Source organism: Phoxinus phoxinus, assembly GCF_949152265.1.
Source record: "Phoxinus phoxinus genome assembly, chromosome: 14".
NCBI lineage: Eukaryota > Metazoa > Chordata > Actinopteri > Cypriniformes > Leuciscidae > Phoxinus > Phoxinus phoxinus.
Window position 1 is genome coordinate 19,833,734 of NC_136889.1, and position 24,652 is coordinate 19,858,385.

The window sequence follows — 24,652 nt, forward strand, 5'->3', positions numbered from 1 at the left end:
TTACTATTTTTAGCACTTAGGCTATTCTTGGAATCTTTATCTGCTGTAAAAAATATATATATAAATATATATAATTTTGGATTTTTATTTACTGACGAGATCTTACTGGTTTCAAAGCCTGTGGTTACAGCTCAGCTAATATATGTACAATGGCAGATCAGATATTATCAAAAACATTATCAAAGTTAGGCATTTATATTGTTTGTGCTTCCACTTGAAATGAATGACACTGAAAAACAGACCTTGGCATACTGTATACAGTAAACAACTCATAAGAACAGCTAGTTCTATGGGCGCTGGAACAACTATCATTATTACCAACTGGTCACATGACAACTGCAGTGGAGTTTGTACCTTTTCCTGAGTCACAAAGTTTGGACTCGTGCTGTTCATTGAATCATAAGAGAAATCATATGAGAAAGACTTCCCTCTCTCTCCAAACGGTTCTCCAGTCTCCTACAAAGCATAAAACACTTGCTGACCTGCGGCAATAGTGTCGATAAAAAGTGATACTTGGACATTACAATTAATTTGACCCTAATTAGGGCATTTCTAACACATACATTGTGTTGTTCATTTATGCCAATTAAATTAATAATAATCTCTAGAATAGATCAACCATAATTATAGGACTAGAGTAGAAGATTATTATTCTTTTTTAAAGGTATAAAAAGTCGAGATTGATTTTTGACACTGGTTAATTTCGTAACCAATGCACATAAACAATGTATTAAATACCTTTGTGTTAAGGACAGAGGTTTTATGTCCATTCACATGTATAATGACTTTAGCTGAAAGGTCCTTCTCCCTGAGAGAGGAAGATAAACAGACGGATAGACAGACAGATAGATAGACAAATAAAAATATTATTGTCAAAACAGCAAACCATGATAAACTGCCACGGACTTGTATCAAATAATAATAAAGTGAGACATGCTCTTATGGAAAACAGTTTAGTGAGAAATATTTATTAAATAGACATATTGTGCAGTTTTGTCAGACGCGTTTAATCGTCTTAGAAAATTGATCATGATTATTTGCCAGTTGCCATGTTGTGCCAAATTGCCAGTAAATCAAATCTGTAGATACCAGACCAACGTTTATAATGTTATCTAATACATTATTGTGTACTTATGTTTGATAAGTTACTTAGCTTATGTTGATTCTGAGCATTCGGACAGGACTAACCTTTGGCTCAACGGACGGACCCGCACCGCCACACGCACAGACGCCATGGGTCATGACAGGACACTTCACCTGCTTCACGAGGAGTATTATATATCATATCATAACTGTAATGCATGCGCTTCCATAGACACCTAGTAGCCTATCTACCTGTTAGCGCAGGCAGGTAAAGCACATAGCCTAATTACTAGAGTTCGACTGTAAAGTTACTCACTGTATTTCTCTCCACAACATAACGTAGCATATCTACCAGAGATAAGAAAATAAACTCTAAGCAAAATAGGTTTGCTGCTGGCAACCTAACAAGTTCAGTGAGAATTTATCTCATGATTATAAATATATTGACAAATATTAACATTGTTTGGTAACCAATGGCAAATACTTTCTTAATGAATATGAATTATGTAATGGCGCTAAAAGCCCAACGATTGGCTGATGAATTCTGTCAAGTATTTTGAAAACCTATCACTGAAGCAGGATTGGCTCATGAATATTAAGAGGCGGTACATGGTGTGTGTGCAGTTCAAAACCGTTGTAATAAATGTGATGACTTTCAATTACATCTGTGTTGGGCACACAAAAAATAATCCCCCAAAAATGCCAGAATTTATAATCATTGTAGAACCACTACAATGATTAATACCGGTTTACCTGCAGTAGCTACCTGAGCCTTGGAAATAACAGGTGATTGCAGCATTTCCGGATACAATCTAGTACGAAATTGGACTGTACCATTTTATTCAGAAAAAGGGCCCCTCATTTACCTGTTCACGTCTATGTACTGAGTGTATCAGTTTCGTTAGGGTTACAGTTGTATGTTAAGTTAACATGGTGAAATTTGTTTCTAGCTTTTATTATTGAACGACACTTCAATATTATCTCTTTTGTTTCGGTGGTTTAAACAGGTGAAGTTCATGTCCTGTAGATGGCAGTCTTTCTCCGGTTATAATAGGAAGGCACATGCCCGGTACTTGCAAACCAGCAAAACCTGTGGTCTAATTATACCCTATCTCGTATTTTCTTTACTGTTTATTTTATTATTCATTAACATATCATATTCATTAATACACACACACACACACACACACACACACACACAATAACACAAGCACTTATTCTCATCTTGAGGCTCTGAAAGAGTATTTATTTATATATTAACTTAAATGTCTTTCTGTCCTCCTCCCACCCTTCCTATTTCTCTGAATTCATTTTTCTTCCTTTCGCTTCTTTATCACTTTCAATGTTTATTAAAATCCACCCTTTAATTATCAATAACAACCGTTTAATTGCAGTGTTGTGATTGCAACACATTCTTTCTTTTTTTTTTTTGCCTTGGATAGGTGTGAAATACTTCAGATAATAAAATGGGATGGACAGGAACAACAAATGGCAGTAATTAAATGTTCCTTTAATGAGTTCTGCGAATGTCCACCTGATAAAGTGAATATATAATGTAGTGTTTCTTCAGTGGATGTCACATCAATCTGAGAACCATATCAAGCCGTGAAAATAAAAAGTTGGCCAACTTGGACCACAGTACATATTAGTATCTCGGTCTATGTGAAGGCAAGGCAAGTGTCAATATGAATATTGCTCATATTCAGAGTCAGGGATTTGAACAGACTGCTAATGCTGAGTATTAAACTTCAGCTCACAACCCGTCTCGTTTGTACACACACACACACACACACACACACACACACACACACACACACACACACACACACACACACACACACACACACACACACGCACACACACACACACACACACACACACACGCACACACACACACACACACACACGCACACACACACACACACACAAGCACACACACACACAAAAGCATAATAAAAGACAACATATGACAACTGCAATATCCTACCAACTACTTGGATGACATTGCATGATGAGAGCTACAGGCCTATCTGTTTCACACACTGCTGCTAACCATGATTTCTCATTTCATAGATATTAATCTTAATTAATGTTTATGAAAGTTTATAAAAGATCACTCACTAACAAATCATATTTTTGTTAAATTTGCTTTATCATTTTTTTTTATCTGTCTACCAGAGGGATGTTGAGGAGCCTGTCATATGAATGTGATTTGGCAGTTTGTGAGTGTGCCTATTGGCAGAGATCAGTGTGTAGGTCCAATATCTATCCTATTTTGTATTCGCAACACATGTCACATTGACGCAGGCCTTCTGGTTTGTTTGAGAGACACGGCCTTGTTGGGGATGCTTTCTTTATCCTTAGATCTTTCTTTCTTTCTTGATTTATACTTTCTTCTCCAATCATCACAGAAGAATAAAAGGGAAGGAAGTTGTCCGTCACTGATCACATGGTGCACAGACTCTCCTTCTTCCTAGTGTCAGATGAAGCATTTCCTCTGCTTTTCCCACCACATCAGATCACAGCGGAAATAGTTCCTCGCAGCCACTCAGAGAAGCTCCAGACCATGAAGTACAATCTGCTGCTTTAGCAAGGCATGATTTCAGGTATCAGGTATTCAGGTATTATTGCCAAAACATTTTTTTAGAAAAACTTCAAGAGACAAGGCCGCCAAATTGAATTCATGGGGCCCAGGGTTGTTTTTATGGATGTCCCATCCATTTGTGGAAAGATGTGTTTTTCAGGCCTCTTTCATCACAATTCTGAAGACACATTCCTGATTGTCCTCCCCTGACGGTCCAGAGGTCCTGAGAATAGTCACAGATATCTGTTCTGGTTGAGGAATGTTTGAACACTTCAAGCTGGATGAGAGATTGGAGATTGACATAAGGTCTGGACTAATTCAATAGTCTGTAAAGTTAATAACTGCATGGAGACTGACACCAATGACTTGAGACACCAGTGTCTGATGTCAAAGAAAGATTTTCACACAAGATCCCAGCTAGCGAGAAAGACAAGATTGCCAGTCTGTTAATTGTCTCAACTGAAAATGTATGTAACCTATGTTCTTTTCATTCATCTGAAGTTGGAAGCAGAAGACTTTTACCATCTAAACTGAAATGTAAATGGTTTTGTTTTCATTTGAGAGTGTAAACATACTATAGTTATAACTAGTTATAAATAGTTATATAGTTATAATAGTTATAATAGTTATATAGTTATAAAACAGCAAACAAAGAAAACAATAAAAATATCTTAAACTTAATCATGCAAATTAGGTTGGCAAAAAAGCATTTAGTTATTCCCTTTTTTACTGTATCAAGTGCTGCCAGAACAAACAAGCTTACCATCAACTCACTTACTCCAAACTTAAAGCAGCTCGTATTATTTTCTTCTCTCTTTCATAAGTTGAACATAATGTCTCCAGCCTTATATACACTACTGCACTAATTGAACTGTGGTGTTAGCCAACTCAAATATCATTAAGAGAACAGATGATTAAAAGAAAGGAGGCCTGTTAGCTGGCAAATGTATAACCATCTGGATGCAATACTTGGAAGAAAATGTAGAAACCCTTCCCTTTATAAGCATTGAGAGTATGTTAATATACGTGTTTCTAAATATTATTTTTTATTTAAAAAAAAAACAGTTCTGATAATTTTGAATTCAATGAACTCCAGCATAAGCAGCCGCTCACCTTGCTCTGGCATCACCCGTTTTGGCATCCCTCCTCCCCAACTCCACCAACATAATTGAAACATCTTGCTATCATACTCATCATCCAATCATTAGCAGTCCCACTGGGGGGTGGGGGGTATATCTCAAGTTGAAGGAAGCTGCTTCATTGAGCCCCTCCACTGCAGACAGCTATATACGCTTAACCTTATTAGCTTAAAGATTGTGTGGCCAAAGGAACTCGTGAAACTCCACCCGACCCCTAACCCTAACCCTAACCGTCAGTGGGGCGTATAAGCAGATCGTACAAAACATACAAATTCACTCGAATTAGCCACAAATTTGCCAAAACGTAAATTGCTATAAGAAAATGTTGATTTAAACTACTTTGTACCATTTTAGATGTTATTATTGTGACTGTAAGGAACCTGTGCTTTGTCATATCTTTTATTTGGAAAATTGTCATTTGAGTTCATGTTCCCTTTGTAGTTCTTTTGTTCTTGCTAATTAGACTCAGTTGTGTTATATAATTAGTTATCTTATTTAACCATGGTCTTCTTTCTTACCTGCACGGATTATTGTCTGAATGTTAGTTTGTTCAAATGTTCGTGAGAACGTGCCCTCATGGATTCATTGTTATGGTGAAGCTCTACTCTCTCATGTGTTCTACGCTCAAGCCATGAATTACTGTTTTGAGCCATTAAACATAATTTTTTTATCTGCCTGACTGTAACCTGGTTCTTGGAGCACGTTACAGTGTCAGTTACACATTTATTAAGTCTCGGTTTTGTTTCATCACTTGTAAAGCACTTGCCATTCTTTAAGTCATTTAAATTACGTATTTTAGAATATTGTGTTCCTGACAGCCTTGTAAAAAGCATAGAGCTGAATGGCAAACAAGTCTATAATGCTGATATATTAAGAACAATCATTCGAGCAAAGACAATTATCTCAGCACCAATAAATGCCATATCATTGAACAAAGAAACAGCAAGAGTGAAATCCATCACAATACACTAGAAAGGAAATAATAAACACAGAATACATTTGCTTTAGCTCTGACAGGCCAGTGGTTTGTAGCTTAAAAAGATGTGTGATGTATGAACTTGATCACAGAATAAATTATACAATTAAATCTGAACCGAAAGGTGCAAAGTCTGGATGATACAATAATATTAATATTGTGTCAATTAATCAGTTAATCGAGCAGCTCTTGGTATTTACATGGTGTATTTTAGTTGATTAGGATGTTAGAAGAGGAACTTATGGATCGATGTGATACCAAATTGTAAAATGGAGATTACAATTAAAGATGTAAGATTACAGTAGCCTACTGCAATCTACACTTTGAGACACACTCTTCTAGCTGCAACTTAATGCAATTTGGTCGATTGTGAGTTTATCTGTTTAATGAAAGGCTTTTTAATAAGAAATCTATTGAAACCTAATATTGGATGTTGTGCCTCATAGACTGCTGTCCGTTCTCCACAGAGACACCAATGGGAGTAACAACAATAACCTTGAATTAACTTCTTGCTGATATAATTTTTAGATTTTCTAAAAAAAAGTCTGTTTTTCAAACTGTGGAGTCATCCGTACTTGACTTCAGTCAGAGGACGTTTATGTAAGCAAATAGTCCCAAGAGGAGTGTTTTCAATTCCACTGCCAATGCTGGTTTACTTGACATGACAGGAAGAGCATCTGTTTAGAATAAATAACACCAAACTGTGCTCATAAATCCTCACATATGTGAGGATATGTGGATGTCCATGTTATCTGCTATTGATTCTTCTTTGCATTCTGATTTGAAACCAGACAATAAGATTGAATACATTTATGTACAGATTTAATATACAGTATATTTTTTTGTTGCATATGTTTAAATTTCATTATTTTGTTAGTGCAATTCCTATTTATCTATTGACATATTTACCATTAATAGATTAGGCACTGTTTTTTAAGACTATAATGGCTTGGGTGACACAACACTTACAGTGTCAATAATAATGGAAGACATTTTGAGCAGCAACAGAAATGTTTGAGATAACTGATTAAACACACTCTGTAAAATGGCATATGCTTCGTAAAAGGTATGTACAGTACTATTTTTTCTTTAAAGTAGGCCTACATTTCATATAGGCTAACGTTAGCCTACTGTATTGTATTCCCTATAGTTCCACAAGCAGATATACTTTTCTATTATATATTTTTGTTAAACATTATTATACTAATAGTAATTAAAGTAACCTTTACGTTAAACAAATTCTCCAAAAAGTTTCATTTTCTGTGTAAAAACGCTGTTGTCCTGGTTCCTGGTTCTGTTTGATGCAATGCAGTTGATGACTCTGCCGCAGGGGGGCGCTGCTGTAGTCATATGGTCACGTGTGTCACTGAACCAGGAAGTATTTTGGTGTGACGAGAGCACATGCGCCGCTCATCATCACATCATCACAATCATGCAGCAGACATACAACCACACTCATAATTTAGTGTAATAATCTGTATGTTGTCAGTAGAGACGCTGAACAATGCGTATGGCTAGCGCTCTTCTGCCGTCATGCACCTGAAGTCTTCATGCGAGTGAGTTTTGCAGTCTTCATTCTTTCATTCTGTTTTGTAGGACTGAAATTGGCAGTAGTTGATGTACAGTATAAAAAAAAGATTCTTAGCTGAGCGAATGTAATATAAATTTGTGAGCAAACAGTAAGTTATTTCGTTTGTGTTCCTCAATGCATGTTTTATATGAAAATGACAAAGTAATAGACTTCATTTGAAGGGATGCATTCAATTAGTCAATGTTGTAATTGGTAATGTGTATGTCATTATTACTAAGTTAACTTAACTTAATTAGATAAATATAGATATAATCTAATAGCCAATATTACTTTATATATACGTTGAATTCTGAAGGTATGATATCTTGCTCTCTTTTCTTTCAGGACTTGAAGAATTGAATTGGAATTCTGAGTGAATGATGGGTCAAAATGCAAGCTACATTAATTACGGGTCATGGAAAAACTAGAAAACTCGACAGATTGCAAGGAGACTGTGTCTCCACTAAACAATTCAGGGTCTGTACTGAACAGCACCGCCCCCCGTCATGAAGCTATGGGGTTTGTGCTGGTGCATGCAGGTGAATTTGGGTCCCTTTGGGGATTTAGACTACGATTCAAGACATTTATGCATAAACATGCTTCTGCACAAGTTTAGATGTTACATGTGCAATGAGTAATTGTGAAGATTCCCTAAAAGGAATAGGTCCCTGAAATTTTATAAAGTGTCATTCTTTTCTCACCCTTATGTCTTTCCAAACTAGTATGTTGTTATTTTTGTCCTTGGAACACAAAAGGAAAGGTTAACACCTTATAATGGTTAGTCTGTCATAAAACACACTATAAGCACAATGAAAGAAGTCAATATGACTGTATTCCACTTCTTCTTAAGACATACAAAAGCCTAAATGGTTATTATTTGAAGTTTGTACTTACTGATGATTTCCCCATTTGCTGCTGCTCTCAAATGTCATTCTCAATTCTGCATATTAAAACCAGCATTGCTCTTGAAATAATGGCCGGTGAATGGGATTTGAGAGCTTTGAATATTATATTCAATATTATCTGTCGATAACAGTCTAATATTTTGTATAGCTTCTGAAGACTTGAAATATAAGGACTACGTGTATGCTGCTTTTTTGTTTTTTTGTCTTTTCGACAACTTGACAGATTGTCACTATGAACATTGTGTGGAAAATAATGGAATAAATAACAAATTGTTTTGGATAGGCATGAAGGTGACTAGGGCATTCAACTTTTTCGGCAAACGGTTTCTTTAAAGAGATAGTTCACCCAAAAATAAAAAGTTTGTAATTTACTCACCCTCAAGTTGTTTCAAACCTGTATGAGGTTCTTTCTTCTGTTGAACACAAAATAAGATATTTTAAAGAATGTTGGTAACCATACAGTTGTCTGTAGCCATTGACTTCCATAGTATTTTCTTCCCTGCTATGTAAGTCAATAGGGCCCATGAACTGTTTGATTACCAACATTCTTTAAAATATCTTATTTTGTGATCAACAGAAGAAAGAAACTTTAGGGACAACATGAGGGTGAGTAATAAATGACACAATTAACATTTTTGGGTGAACTATCCCTTTAATGTTTAGGATCATAAAGACTTTTCATGTATGAAACTTACTTTATTCGCAAGACTTCTAAAAAAAAAAAAAAAAAAAACTCAAATGACAAGCAATGTCATATAAGCAACTACAAAATGTTAACAGCTGAAGAACCTCACTTGTAAGAAATGTCTGTCTTATTTTTGATGATTTTATCTCCACAGGGGCAGGGTATCATTCAGAATCCAAAGCCAAGGAATACAAACATGTGTGCAAGAGAGCTTGCCAGAGAGTGAGTTGCATGTGATTCTTTATTCAAAACTTGATGCCTTAAGGTACCTCTGCATTTCTGCTGTGCCCTCACACATTTGGATAGCTCTGCCAGAGGTCACGTCAACAAGATGTCAGTTCAGTGATATAGTCAACTTTCATTCCCAGCTCAGTTTGCATGATTTCTGATACGTGTTGTGTAACATTTTTAACACAAAGATGAATTCCTTCTTGCTTGCATTTGCACAATGTTATTACATTGTCAATATACAAAATCTAAGATATGCTGACAAAATTGTAATGGATGTTTTAGCAGCGAACAGTAATGCATTGGTTGGCAAGTTGCAGTGCAATCCTTTTCCCAGTCCACGGTTCCGTGTAAAGAATGAAAAGAAGGGATCAGGCTTGAGTAAAACACCTGTGCCAGGGAATTTGAGTTATGTGTTGATAACATGACACCAGCAGCGACCCGCGAACTGCTGCCCGGCTTAATATACCATTCCACGCTCTCTGCTAGAAGCTTGTCAAGTGGAAAACACTGCAGCTTTATTTGCTTTTTAAGCTCTTGGTATTGGATTATCACATTTTGAATGTTTTGTCTAGATTATTTTAGTGTGATCTTTTCTGCATGAAGCTCTAGAATCCCGAAGTAGAGCAGAGCACTCACTGAGTTGGTTTTCGGCACTGGCAGACATGAGGTTGCTGTCATCAGTTGTGATTTAATGTGTTTCAGGCTGTGGACAGGCTCAGAGCTGGAGGATTGGCACTGGAGGCAGTGACAGCAGCTCTTATAGAGCTAGAGGTGATAGTGGATCACAACAACTCACAAAGAAAATGGATAGAACAAAAATAGTTAGTAAACATTTCAGATAAATATGCAAGCAATTGTCAAGGGATGACAAGCAAGTCAAATACAACAATCTATATTTTGAACTAGCTTTTATTTGTACAATTTCAGTCATTTTTGTAATTTTTACTCATTTTAAAAAATATTTCTTTATAGTTTTAATTTATTTTCATTGTAGTAGTTTTAGTTCTAATTCCAGTTAGTGACCAAGCCAGCATTTCTAATTTTATATATATATATATATATATATATATATATATATATATATATATATATATATATATATATATATATATATATAATATATTTTATTTCAATGACCTAAACATTTTTTTAGTTTTATTTTACAATAACACTGAAGGGATTCTACTGTTGCTTAAAAAAAGGCCAATTTAGCTGAAGAAATATCTTTCCAAAAAGCTTTCAGTATACAAAAAAACCCTATAAAAGTGTTTAAAAGTGTGAATTGTAAAAATGACTTGGGATCTATTACCTTTATACAATGAATGCCATTGTAAAGACTGTAAGTGTATCCTCATAGTCTCGTATCCATCTGCGTAAAATTCAATGTTCCGTCTACCCTGACTAAGGTCTATGACAGACAGAAAGTCTACACGCATTTCCACAAATTTCTTCAGTGTTTTTTGGCACTAACATGCCATTAGCTGACATGTCAGACCACTCAAACAGGGCAGTGCTTTGAAAGTGCCGCAGCGTTTTCAGGGACAGCAACCTATGAATGACTTGCTTATAGTTGTGTCTGCATATTAAGCCAGGAGGATAGGAAAACATTAGCCTGGGTTTCCCCAGACTGCCTTTGCGCAGCGCGATTTTATTCTCGCTGAAAGGCAGTCTGGAAACCATGGACCTTATTTTCGCCTCGTTTAGGGAACCAATCACAGAACGGGGAGGGAGCAGCAAGACGATGACGACATCTTTTCGACACAACTAAGCAGTTTGTTTATATCTATGGAGTCAACATGGCAGCAGACGCGAAGCTACCTTTTGATGCAGCCTTAGATATTGTTCCAAGTAGTTTAGATCGCAATTTTATTTAGAAAAAAGAGCAGCGTTTGGCGTTAAACCATTTCTCTACATACGTCATCTGGTATAATGGAAACGATTGGCTATGCGCATTTGATAGACATTCTTAGCACCCAATAAACGGCGCCGGCGCATTCGTAAACCACGCCTCAAATACGAGAAAATGAACATGTGGTTCCCAGACCCAAGTCTCAACGAGAATTGGGTCTGGCGTTAGCCAGGCTAGGAAAACATAACATTTAGCATAAACATATTTTAAAACTAAAATGTGGCAAATTTAGGGATTTTTCTATGTATAGTTTCCAGTGGTGGTAAAAGTTTCCACTGAGTAAAAGTACAGATACCCTAATCAAATATTACTCCAGCAAAAGTATTAAGTACTCCTTTTTAATTTTACTTGAGTAAAAGTACTTGATTTTTAATATACTGGAGTAATGTACTTTAAAAGTAAAAAGTACTGATTGGTGAATGCCAGCTCAGTCTGACATTGAGTTATTATGAATTTTGAATTGTTATAAAGTAGCCAGCACTAGTAGACAATATGTATTGGTCTGCAAATAAATATTTTTTTTACCTTGTCTTATATTGTCAAAACTTGTCATATACTGATAACTAGTCTGATAATAACTGAAAATGCAAGTGTGCAAACAAGTAAAAATAACAAAATATATTATATAGAAAAATGAATGCATGTTGACAAATATAAACATACAGTATACAAAAACACATCACGTAGGGCAAAATGTGTTAACATTTTAAGAACGCTATGGAAACATAATAGTTTCACATAATTTAAAACTGCTACGGCAGAGGGGAAGATGCATAGGCATTCATTTGTGTTATTTTAACATTATTTTTAGTTTATTTACCTAAAACCTACCCCGTTCAGACGTAATAGACAAATGTGGACATGTCCTCATTAAAGTATTTTATGCTTAAACGGTTCACCCTTTTACAGCAGATGTAGTTCACAAACAATTGACAGTCATGACCTAAATATAGTTTTCATTTACAATAATAAATCCTAGGGAAATTATAAAAAAAGGCTGCATACTCCATCAATGAAAAGAAGGACAAGAATTGCGAGATAAAACCACTTTTTTTAATGGTAAATGTTTCGGTCACATCTGACCTTTCTCAATGCCAATTTGACAATGCTTAACCAGGAGCCATCTTAAGGAGCCACATGATTATATGCACCACATGGTCAACAAAACTGTGGTGTTAACAACCAATTTGTATAAAAAAAATGAATTAATAAAATGAACTTCTCTTCAAAATAACGAGGACGAAATGTTTTCATGACATGTAGCGTATTAAAAAGTACTATATTGTGCATAGGAATGTAGCATAATGGAAGTAAAAGTTTCCCTAAATAAAAATACTCAGATAAAGTTCAGATACTTAATAAATGTACTTAAGTACGTTAATAAAGTAGGAATAGTTTGTTACTGTCCACGCTGCTTGTTTCTTATAATTTTAGAAGAGAAAGAAATTAACTTTGAGGTTGATGTTTATTTTTAGGACTCCCCGTTCACCAATGCGGGTACCGGTTCCAACCTGAACCTCTCGGGTGAGATTGAGTGTGATGCCAGCATCATGGATGGGAAGTCTTTAAACTATGGAGCTGTTGGAGCCTTGAGTGGTGGGTGCTGGTTTTAGCTTTTTGTCATGTGATTAAAGGTGCTATTTGAATTTCAAGAAAATCAAATAAAGGCCAACTTGCAACGTCTTTAGCCTTTTATAAGAAACTGGCTAATTGCATTTGTTCGTGCAAGAATGCTAAAATGCAAGACTAAAATATGTTTTTTTTTCATTTGTTTATTTAGAAAATAAATGTAAATGCTATACATAATTAAGCATATACGCTACTTCTTTTCACTCTAAACTAATTGAGGCACAAAACAGGACCGATTTGACCCCATCAACCTGTTGCCACGTTGGTTAAAACTAAAAAAACTTGATTTGACATGCAGTGTCAATATAAAGGAAGTTTATTTAGTTTAACACTGATATTAGTGAAACGTTATTTTTCTTCTTATTATTTTTTTGGGTGCAATGAACTCCAAAAAAATCTTCAGCAAAACTGCTCGAGGAAGCCAAATGCAGGTTTCATCTACCATATTGAAAGCTTTCTTGAGCAAAAGTGATACTAATGCAGCTCTTTCTATCAGGAATCAAGAACCCAGTGCTGGTAGCCAGAAGATTATTAAGTGAAACTCAGAAGGGGAAGTTATCAGCTGGCAGGATCCCTCCCTGGTGAGCCAAGCTCTCTGATGTTGGCTTTCTGGCTATCAACTTAGACATATACACAGACTGACATACTTCATTGATGCCTCAGGGCAAATACTCTAGTGGAAAACAGCAGCATTTAAATCGCAGTATGCACAGAATACACAAACAAGTACTAACTTTGAGCAAGACAAAACATGCTTGGACTAAATGCATGCATCTTGTTGTGACAAATGTAGCAAGTTTATTTTCTTAGCTATAGGAAATAGGTGCCAGTCATAGATTAAGACATATTCTGTAGATCGCAGTGGCCCCAAAAAGTGTTTACTTGTGCCAGATTCCTTTGATAACTAAGTCAAACAAACATTTTCATATTGGTTTGGTTTTAAATTATAATACCATACATACACTACCATTCAAAAGTTTGGGTTTGGTTAGATTATTTTAATGTTTTTGAAAGAAGTCTACATCAAAAATACAATAAAACGGTCAAATGTAAATTATTTAATTCTGTTTTAATAAAAATAATAACAACTGATCCGACAGTTATGCACAATTTGTTTTCAGGATTCTTTGATGAATAGAAAGTTCAAAAGAACAGCATTTATCTGAAATGGAAAGCTTTTGTAACATTGTACACTACCATTCAATAGTTTTGGGTCAATAAATATATTATTCAGCAAGGATGAATTTAATTGATCAAAAGTGACGGTAAAGACATTTATATGTTACAAAAGCTTTCTTTATTATTGTTTTTGCCGTATTTTGGATCAAATAAATGCAGCCGATCTATCTTCCGATCTAACTTATCTTTTGCTGAGTTCAAAATAAAAACATTAAACCTCCAGTATAGAAGTAGAACGTTTTGAAGTAGAACGTAGAAAGTGTGATGAAATTGCTCCTTTTATGTAAATCACATCTCTACTTTGTCAGTTTTTTAGTGGGCAAAGGAGCAGAACAGTGGGCCATCAGCCATGGGATCCCAGCATGCCCTACAGAGAAGATGACCACCAGTGAGTATCAGACCACCCAGACTCTTCTTTCAGCTGCTTTGACTGCAGTCTTTTTATTAGATTTGTATGTATTAATAATACAGATCAGGACGCGTCTTTGGATTACTGAATATTGTGAACTACTTAATCACTCTTATTGGTGAAAGAAGCTAAAAAGTTCATGTAGAAATTGTAAAGTGAGTTTAAATACCATTATTTTCCACAATTAGGGGAAAACAGGAGGTACAAATGTTAAAAGGCTCTTATATATTCAGTAAAGAAAAAAAAAATTATACAAAAAAAATAAAAAGAAAAAAAAATAATAATTTTTGGTTTTCGGCCAAGTGCATCTAGAAATTTTCGGTTTCCGGTTCAGAATTTTCATTTCGGTGCATCCCTAATAGAAATAGTTTTAGGCTGAAACTGGCTTCTCATTTTATACTTATACTTAAAGTATAAGATTAAAGTGGAAAAAGTTTACCATTGACGTAATTGTTCAGCATACAAATTGTTACTGGCAGCAATAATGTAATCGTAAAATTTGCATGCTCACGTGCAATTAGTTTTCTTTCAGACTCTAGTTTGGATACTGAATTGTGATTGTTTATATTCATTGTAAATATATAACCATTTAGCTACATGTTGATTGAGTGAAACCGACCGCAAACACCTCCCACTTGAAGCTCTGATGCAGCATTTTATTTCAGCAGTGCCTTGAAAGCTCTTGTATTTCTTTAAGGGAATCCATTTCTGATATTGTCCTTTAACTAAATTCCCACGTTACAGTTTTAATGAAGTATACTATATGTGGAATCAGTTGTTGATGTTTTTACCAAAACCACTGCCTTTTATCTCAGTTGTAAGTCTTGACAGTTGCATGTAATAATTTCATTGAATAATGATTGGCAAGATGACATGGGATCTCATCTGTTGGAGTATTTTTAGTTGATTCATATTTTTAAGCCATTGACTCAGCGTTGTTTTTACCAGCCCTATTTGCTTTCCATCCAATTCTGGAAAATGACTCAATTGTGCCCTTTTCATTGATTTTTTTTTTGATTAAGAGATTTTCACCAGAGTGGAATGCAGTATTTGGTAAACAATGGCTTCTATACTTTAATAGAGGGCCCCATGCCGACTCCCAGTGTGTGTCAGACAGCGATAGAGTGAGTGTTGTCAGCGTTGGAAATGATCTGATGCCAAAACCATGACCTCATTCCAACACATGTCCCATTATTTAGGGAGACTTTGAGGATTTCAACCACATTTCCACCAATAGACTGATTTATTGTTTGAGTAAAGGCTCCCCCGCCAAACACACACCCTTGCTGCAATATATAATCATGAATAATAAAACTAATAATCTAAGCAATAAGGCCACAGGAGCAAAACATTTGTCAGCATTTCGTAGGTCTCATGACTCATAACACAGACAAAGTTTTTTTGGATTAGAAGTCAAAGCAGTGGAGTAAAATCTATTATTGACTGGCATGCCTTTTTCAACACTCAACAGAGTTCAGTTTGTCAGGTTACAAGAGGAACAAGAGGAAGATGGAGCTGGCAGAGCAGGTTGAGACGAAGAGGAGAAGACATTCGTGTGGACATGTGAGTGAACGTGCAAAATGATCACTTCTCTCATTTTTGTGCTCATGTTATACATACAATGACATCCCATCCAACCAGGGTCTAAAATGAATGCTCAACACCAAACTATTTATAAAATTAATAATAATAAATTACAGTTGTAATCTAAATTATTCAACCCCCATTGCATATCTGGTTTATTGGCTAAATTTACAGACTTTCGGTGGTGCTTTGCATCCTCTGGCACTGGAAACCTGCAGCATGTGGAAGGCAAGATTGATTAATTTTTGTATATCAGGAAATCCTAGGAGAAAACGTTGTGCCTACAGTGAGGAAGCTGAAGCTTGGGTGTCGTTGGACCTTCCAACAGGACAAGAATCCCAAGCATACCTAAAATTCCACCAAGGCTTGCTTGCAGAAGCAGTCCTGGAAGATTCTACAGTGGTGATCACAGTCACGTGACTTGAACACCATGGAAAATCTCTGATGGGAATTTGAAGGAGGCGGTTGCAGCACGCAAACCCACGAATATTAATGAACTGGAAGCCATTGCTCATTATGAATGGGCTAAGATTCCTCAGAAACGCTGCCAAAAGCTGGTGTCTGATTATACATCTCGTTTGCAGCAGGTCATAAAAGCAAAATTATGTTCTACTAAGTACTAAAGATGCATGCCATGAAGGGGTTGAATAATTTTGAGAATGCAGAACTCTTAAAATGTTTAATTTTCAGTTGAATTTGGGGAAACCACTTGAAATATTTGCCGTTGAGCTATTTCAATTACTTTTGTTTGATTTGTTAATTGCAAACAGCTGAAAGTCTGTACATTTTGCCAATAAACCTGATTAGCAATGGGGGTTGAATAATTGTAACTGTAAATAATCATAATTATATTATTATTAACCAAAATATATTATACCTTTTTAATTATCAATACAGGAGAAACTCGAAAATGTTTAATATCGTGCAAAAGTTAATTTATTTCAGTAATTTAACTTAAAAGGGGAAACTAATATATTATATAGACTCATTACATGCAAAGTGAGATATTTCAAGCCTTTATTTGTTATAATTTTGATGGTTATGGTTTTGGCTTACAGCTTATGAAAACCCCAAATTCAAAATTAGGATATTGTGAAAAGGTTTTCATAGCTGTAAGCCATAATCATCAAAATTATAACAAATAAAGGCTTGAAATAGCTCATGTAATGAGTCTATATAATATATTAGTTTCACCTTTTAAGTTGAATTACTGAAATAAATGAACTTTTGCACGATATTAAATTTTTTCGAGTATCACTTGTATATTTAATTTAATTATATTAACAAGGAAATACTTTAATACTCCTTTTTGCTATTAGTATATAAATAATACAATATTTTATATAATAATATGTTAATTTAATAATTATCTTTACCTGGAATAAATAATGCAATTGTCATACGGACAAAAAATATTTATTTTTGACCCCGAGTTTAACAGTATTTTTAAATCAGGTAGCGTTCTTTACACACTGAATGCAAAACCGCTGCATGACATGAATCAACCATGTCCATATTTTAGATTTAATATACTGTTATGTGGAGTGGACCAATGACATTTAAATATAGGCGGGGCTACCCAGCCTTCAGAATTAGAAACCAAGCTGCCGTCAAAATGTCATGTCCTTTGTCGGTCTGGATCAGACTTGATTTTAGGAGTTTATTTTTTTTGTAATAAAAGGGAACACTTTAACATTCAGGATATGCTCTTGATTTTTGACATATGCGCTCTTTAAACTCTGATTAAAAAAAGACTGAACTAAATATGCAAGTTTCTCCTATAAATGCTCCATGATCTATAGGTTTCCACCCTCCCATTCAGTGCAACACATTTAATTAGGCCTAAACACAGTGCAGCGGAGGCATTTGCTCTGACATTATTACTCGACTGATAACAGGATCTGCATCTGTTCAGTCCTCTAATTCAAAACCACCGCATATACCCAGAGGAGGAAACCCATAGGGTAATGACGACCTTAAAGGGGGGTGTGGAGACCTCAATTACTCACAATCACAGGAAACACACATACGGATACTTACTACACTGCTGACATGGCACTGCACACAAGGAATTTAACTTGGGTGACACAGTTCTCTGATGCTCTTTTGTAGCTTCTTGTCACTGACCTGAAAAGCATGAGTTCACCAGAACAGGTAGACATGAATATGTTAACTTTTATCTTTTTACCCATTTATGTCAGAGCAGTTTCAAATGCATAATTTATTTTGTTGACCATTTAGGCCTTATTTTTAAGGGAAAAAAATCAATACATTTCTGTGTTTGTGATTGAGGCCTATGAGACATTCGTGCTTCAGCACCACCCTGCCGCCCAATTTCCCACGCCAACATCTTGAAGTTATTTGACCGAATTATTTCCCGTAATGTGCTTGAACATGTTAGCATCTCTCCTACTTTTTTGGTGAATTTTCAAGGAAGTGATTTGACAGGTACACATGGAATGCAGGTGGCGAGGGAAAATGGCTTCCAGCACAGATCCAACCGTGATGTGACGCTTGTGTGGTCGCAATGAGAAAGCGAAACTCCTGGGTCACTCCTGGGTCATTAGTTGCAAATTACAGTGTCTGAATGTGGGCGAAATGTTATTTGACATGAAAGACAAATACGTTGCAGTCTAACTTGGTTCGGTATATGTGGTATTTGTGTTCGGAGTTCGAACCTTGTACGGTTTGTTTTAAAGATAGCATCAGTTTGAAGTGAGTGATCGCTGTTGGCTCTTTCTGCATGAATGAACTGTGCCTCTGGGATGCCACATGGTCTTTCTTCAGTTCAGTTAAAACTTTTCTCCAAAGCGATGCATTAAATGGTCATTAAGATAACAACACATCTCCCAGTCTCCTCTCAAGTGGCCTGTGGTTTGTTTGATTTTATAAGTGCCATATTTATTGTTTTACTGGGGATGTAATGCATTTGTATAGCATGGATGGCCTGGGGTCTAGGGGTTCTCGCTCAATGTTAATGCATACTTCTCATAATTAAGATGTGTCTGAAACTTCTTTTATGTGAGTGAATGGGTCCACTTGTGCTTTATAGAAATATGACTTCAGAATTGAAGGTTTCCCACAGTTGTGGGAAACTTGGGAATATTAGGGAATCTTATTTTGTTTTATATCATTACAGTTTTCAAGTATCTAAGTGAGATACTTGTCTGAATTAAGTGAGGTCTTCATTTTTTTTTACTACTATAAAAAATAAGAATAGTTAAACAATCAACAATATATGTTTTTTTAAATGTATCTCTTCAAAAAAAGGTACCTGATGTATGCTTTCAAATCTGCCTGAAAAGTCACCATAAAATAGAGGGACTGTGAATTCATTGGTCAAAAAGTATAACAAAAAACCTGACAATTTTTTTTACAAAAAAAGATTAGAAACATTAAGTTAGTTAAATAGTTTTACCAACTTGCTTTGATGAAAGGTTCTCGAGTTGAGAGAGTCCGCTGACCAGGCTGTAAGGAATGCGAACCCTAAGGTTAGGCTGAAAGTGAAACACCCAAACTGAGGTCGACCAAGCCGTCAGTCGTTTGCAAAATCAAGAGATTGTCGGCAGAGTCCAGGCAGGAAGATCAGGGCCAGGGTGAGGAGAAGCGCCACGGTTCTGGTCCAAGGCCAACCACAAAGAGAGGAAGGAGATGGTGGTGGCGGAGGTGACAGGAATGGAGAAGGAGCGCTACAAGATCAAGGCCGTGTTGCAGGGCTGACAGGGATGGTGGACAACCCGTGGAGGGAGTTGTCAACCGAAACATCACCTGGGCAGACCTGTGGAAAATTCTGCAGGTAAGGCTCAGCTTCCTTATCCGTGCAACCTACGTCGTGCTTCCCTGTCCTTGGAACCTTCACCAGTGGTTCGGGAGTGAGGAAGGCTACACACTCTGCAATACCCCTAACGCAAGCCTCCAGCACATCTTGTCAAGCTGTAAGGTTGCGCTCTCCCAGGGAAGCTATAGATGGCGCCACGTCCAGGTCCTGAGAAAGCTAGCCGAGGTGATGGAGGGGTGTCGACAGGGCAGCAAAGGGGTACCACCAGCAGAGAACCACAACCACATCACCTTTGTCACGGAAGATGGGGGAATAAGAAACCTCTGGCCAAGAGAAACATCTAGGCCGTTTTCCCCTGACCAGTAGTGCAATATGAGAGTTTATCTCGACAGGCAGCTCCGTTTCCCGGTCAAGATTACTGCTATATCTCTCCGCCCCGACATAGTGGTGTGGTCTACCAAGGCAAAATCCGTGCTCCTCATTGAGCTCACAATACCAGCGGAGGAGGGGATGGAGACTGCCTACGAACGTAAGAAGGCCAAGTACCCAGAGCTGACTTCTGAGTGCCGGGAGGCTGGCTGGAAGACCACAATCTATCCAGTGGAGGTTGGATGCCGAGGCTACGTAGGGCTGGAAGACCACACGCCTTCTGAGGGAGGTAGGAGTGACCGGAGGGAACCTAAAGAAGGCAACCAAAGAGCTAGCGGAGGAGCTGAGAAGGGGAGCTTTTGGCTCTGGCTGAGGAGGAAAGACAAGAGCTGGGGAAAGAACAACTAACCCCGATTACAGCCACAGAGGGTAACACCTATCAACTGCAGGGGGTGACAGGGAGACGTCCCTGTCTCTGCTCCGCCACCAGGAGACGTTCCAGGATTAAAGGAGTGAAACGTTGGTGAATGGTGGTTTCATGGATGATGACCCTGCAGCTGACCCGTGGGCACCGGAGGAGGTGCGACCGACAGCAATGCCTAGCAGGTGTTCCACCTACCTGTACATTTCACCAATGACACACCAAAATAGAGACGGAATATTATTTTAAGACATGAAGGTTATACAAACAGCTACTCAAGGAGAGAAAAATGTATGCTCCTCTTTGGAAAGGTCTGTGAGAGCAGATGTTGTTCTGAAGTTGATTCTGTCAGATTTATCGCTGATTGTGAGATCAATAATAATAACATCCTATTTTAGCCTGTTCACTCATATTTTAGAAAGTTCTGAAGATCCATGGCCTAGTAATGACACTCTGTTCTTGGTAAGATGAAATTATAAATAAGTCATCACGTCCCCTTCCGCAGTTTCCCAGGATCGGCCAATTTGTCAAACGGCTCCATGACTCTTTCAGTCCACATCAACTTTCTTTCCAAAGTACACAGCAATCAGCAAATGAAAACAGTCCTTTTAAAATGACCACTTTACTCATTATAAATGAGAGCATGAGGATCATTTTTCAGATGCTGATATGTAATTGGACTTTATTTGCTCAAGCTAGATAGCTATGTGTATTTCAGTTCCCCAGTTTGACAAAGTTCAAGTTTGGTTATGGTAGCCAGCTGGGTCTGAAAGCCTACTTCATAGACAAGAAAGAAAAAAGAAAAAACATTGCAAGAGAAGCTATGTTCAGTAACGTTTCAATCTAGTATTATTCTGGGCTTTGGAAATGTGCGTTTTTTGAAGTTGCCAGTAACCACAGCCTCTTTGTTCCTCTTTTTTGGCCCACGGTTTTGCATGAAGATACATTGACACTTACATTTTATTTTTGATTTCACTGTATTAATGAACTCAGGATGTTCGACTGCTGAATAGTGCTGTTTATTATCTGTGTGCGATAGGAAATTCTAATGGAATGGCAATTGTTTGCGCAGGAGAACGATTTAGGCTGCTTGGAGCCAGTAGGAGACATCATGGTGGAAGGTGAGGAGAATAACTCAGCCTGTCTGGATACAGTTGGTGCGGTCGTAGTGGATCGGGAAGGGAATGTGGCGGCTGCGGTATCCAGCGGAGGTCTGGCCATGAAACACCCGGGTCGGGTTGGACAGGTGACCTTTGGTTTTATCCGGAGTCTGACCATATTCTATTTGACCATAATGCTTAAATAAAATAGCATTCCGGGGATGTAGCATATTTTAAGCTCTTTATTTATAGGGGACTTTTCATAATTAAGGCCTATTCACACTGAGCACAATTTTTTTAGCACAACATGATGCTTCATTACATTACCGGTCAAAAGTTGGCTCATGATCTTATCTTAAAGACTGCATTTATTTGATCAAACATACAGGAAAAAGAGTAATATTGTGAAATATTACATTTAAATTAAGCTTAATATTGTAAAATGCTGATTTAATGCTTTCAGTAATGGTTTTGTATCAATTTGAAAACAGTTTCTTAATACTTTTGTGGAAAGCATGATAATTTTTTTCAGGATTTTTGGTTTAATAGAAAGACCTAGTGATACTGTATAATACTTAAAAAAAAAAAAAAAAAAAAAATCTTACTGTCCCCAAACTTTTCTTCACAGTATCATATGTTGCAAATATTTGCACTGAAATTAGATATTTTCACAGTGTAGGTTATAAGTGCTTTATTAACAGGTTAGATATGTAATCATAAAATGTTTTAATTTCTCTGCATCCGACATGTTTTTCTTCATATCTTTCTGTGTCTCAGGCTGCTCACTATGGGTGTGGCTGCTGGGCTGAAAACGCTCGAGACGTCAGCCTTTACTCTACAGCTGTGAGTACCTCAGGTATCAAACACACCGGAGTCATATTAGTGTGACATTACTGTACATTCACTGCTTTTTGACAGGTTTTGCAAGGGTTCAGTCGGTCACTTTTCAGTCATTTTTTAAGAAATTTGTGCACAATTACAGTCGATAAAAATATCTTAATTTCTATTGTTTTGTAGTAAAAAATCTGATATGGATGTCAATCTGTTCCTCCGACATCTTATTGTCATTAGCCAGTGTCTTAGTAGGGACATATTTCAAGAGCAAAAATTTCTGCTTTACTTTATTCCTGCCGTGAGCGGGGCCCAAGGCCGTACACTTCACGTTTTAAACTAATGCTTTCTGTCACATGAATAAAACAAGCTTTTATTCCTTTTATTGCCTGTGCCCAAGTCAATAGTCCACAGACATGATTCACATCTCCATACAACACATACACACAAGCAAATCCATTGTGCCCATAGAGGATGTCTGGATTTCTTAAAGCAGTAATGATGAAAGACAGATTGTTTTTCATGGGTAGACGTGGACAAGGACAAGACGATTATGTTGGAATTGATGCTATAGGAGCTATTGTCTTTAGGTCAAGATAAAAGAAAAGATGAAATCTCTCTTTGGGTGTATAAGTCGCATCACAACACATCACTTCCTTTCATGTACAGTATGTACAGTATATGCTTTGGCTTCTTTGCTAATTGGGAAGGAGTGAACGTTAAGGGTGATGCAGGAAGATTTTCTTTAACTGAAATGGCCATAGTTAGTGCATTGTGCATTACGTTGATGTTACATTTATTAATCATTTCATTTATCCCGTCTCCCCTATCCGGTGCAGTAAATTTACACATACTTTAACAACCACGACACGGTGCATAACTGCACCTGTAACTTTATTATAATATTTCACGAGGCAGTGACATTGCTTTAACAACCAGACACCTTGTAAAAAGCTCTACTTGGCTTTGAATTGTCGAACTGTAGCCTCTGTTAATATGCTTCCCCATGCCATAATCACTTACACAACTTCCAAAGAGTGTTAAATTAAGATGAAGGCCATATTTCTTTTCTTTTCCTTCATCCTTTGTTCTGCGGCACCCTTGTGTGAAAGCACCTTTGCCCTGGCCTGAGCCCTGCAGGGAACACACACCTGGCCTATTGGAGAGAGACTGGGATTCATTCAAGCATGGCATGTTGCACAGGGGTGCAGCATGTATGATTTCCTCTGGTTAACAAAAAGTCGATTGCAGTTTAGTGTTTTTTTTTTCCATCTCACCATGAAAAAAGAGAAAAAAGTGTATGTGTATATATATATATATAAGAAAGAAAGCGAAAAAAATAAAATAATAGAAATAGAAAGAACAAAACCATTTTGGGCGTAGGGCATGTATTACTCTTGATGACAATTTTAAATTTACTGTGGTAAATACATTTTTTAAATAATGTTTATTTTTTAATTGATGTAATGAGAATATGGTGGGATAAAATAGAAACCTTTATGCAATAAATCTTAATGGTATTAAAACAGGCTTTTTTCATTATGCAATATGCAATTTCTATATTTTGTTTCTTGATTTAGATGGGAAATATTACTCAGACATGTTCTTGATAGATTTTGTGAGATATGCCCTATTGCTTGATTCAACAGGTCTGAAATATTACGAGCACTGTTTTACACGTGCGCTCCCTATTGACATTTTTACTTCATAATCACACAAACGCATGTGCAACAGGCACGGAACCTACATTGTGTTTTGTGCCTCTTTGTTTTTGATCGTCCGCCATTCTGAAAACAAAAGCAGAATCACACATTTTATCACCTTCTCCCCCCATGGCTGTTTCAGCATGCATTTCTCTTTCATCCTCCTCAAAATTGAAAACTCATGGCGGTGAGGACAGGCCGTTCGAGTGTGCGCTCCAGCGGTGCACCTGCTTTTCATTTCCCAACTTAAAAGGCGTTCCTATCAAAAGGAGGAGAAAAACAATCATTCTGGCTTCATACTGACACAAAGAGCTCGTTTTCTCCCAGGTCAACCCTGTTAGTCTCAGCAGCGCTCGCTGTGGTTTCGCTGAGGGCGAAAGGCAAGTCAGTGTTGATTCCTTTTGCCACGTTTGCCCGTTTTATGCCATCTCTGGTTTGTTGTGTTTTATTTACTTTCCACTGGAAATTGAGTTTGCACTATCATGGCACTGTTTGCTTGTTAAATTAACTGTTAACTTGTGATATTGTTGCCAGTAACATCCATTTCTCAAGAGAGAATGAGAGGGT

At 36.9% G+C, this 24,652-nt stretch overlaps 2 protein-coding genes across 5 annotated transcripts in view; one reads left to right on the forward strand and one right to left on the reverse strand.

Moving 5' to 3' along the window:
- Positions 1-1,535, reverse strand: part of kif16bb (kinesin family member 16Bb) — a 36,538-nt gene extending 35,003 nt beyond the window's left edge. For all 3 annotated transcript variants that reach the window (XM_079634415.1, XM_079634416.1, XM_079634417.1), the window contains exons 1-3: positions 1,189-1,535; positions 739-808; positions 355-456 (exon numbers count right to left, since the gene is read on the reverse strand). In XM_079634415.1, coding sequence (XP_079490541.1) covers positions 355-456; positions 739-808; positions 1,189-1,235 — 219 coding nt within the window. In that variant the 5' untranslated portion in view covers positions 1,236-1,535. The remainder of the gene's footprint in view (positions 1-354; positions 457-738; positions 809-1,188) is intronic.
- A 5,612-nt stretch (positions 1,536-7,147) lies between these two features.
- The window catches only part of tasp1 (taspase, threonine aspartase, 1), a 30,140-nt gene continuing 12,635 nt past the window's right edge, over positions 7,148-24,652 (forward strand). The window contains exons 1-11 of one of the 2 annotated variants that reach the window (XM_079634965.1): positions 7,148-7,338; positions 7,698-7,891; positions 9,097-9,164; positions 9,876-9,944; positions 12,558-12,678; positions 13,208-13,292; positions 14,199-14,278; positions 15,771-15,862; positions 17,996-18,037; positions 21,524-21,697; positions 22,329-22,407. In XM_079634965.1, coding sequence (XP_079491091.1) covers positions 7,768-7,891; positions 9,097-9,164; positions 9,876-9,944; positions 12,558-12,678; positions 13,208-13,292; positions 14,199-14,278; positions 15,771-15,862; positions 17,996-18,037; positions 21,524-21,697; positions 22,329-22,407 — 934 coding nt within the window. In that variant the 5' untranslated portion in view covers positions 7,148-7,338; positions 7,698-7,767. The remainder of the gene's footprint in view (positions 7,339-7,697; positions 7,892-9,096; positions 9,165-9,875; positions 9,945-12,557; positions 12,679-13,207; positions 13,293-14,198; positions 14,279-15,770; positions 15,863-17,995; positions 18,038-21,523; positions 21,698-22,328; positions 22,408-24,652) is intronic. The other variant, XM_079634966.1, reaches the window with a different exon arrangement.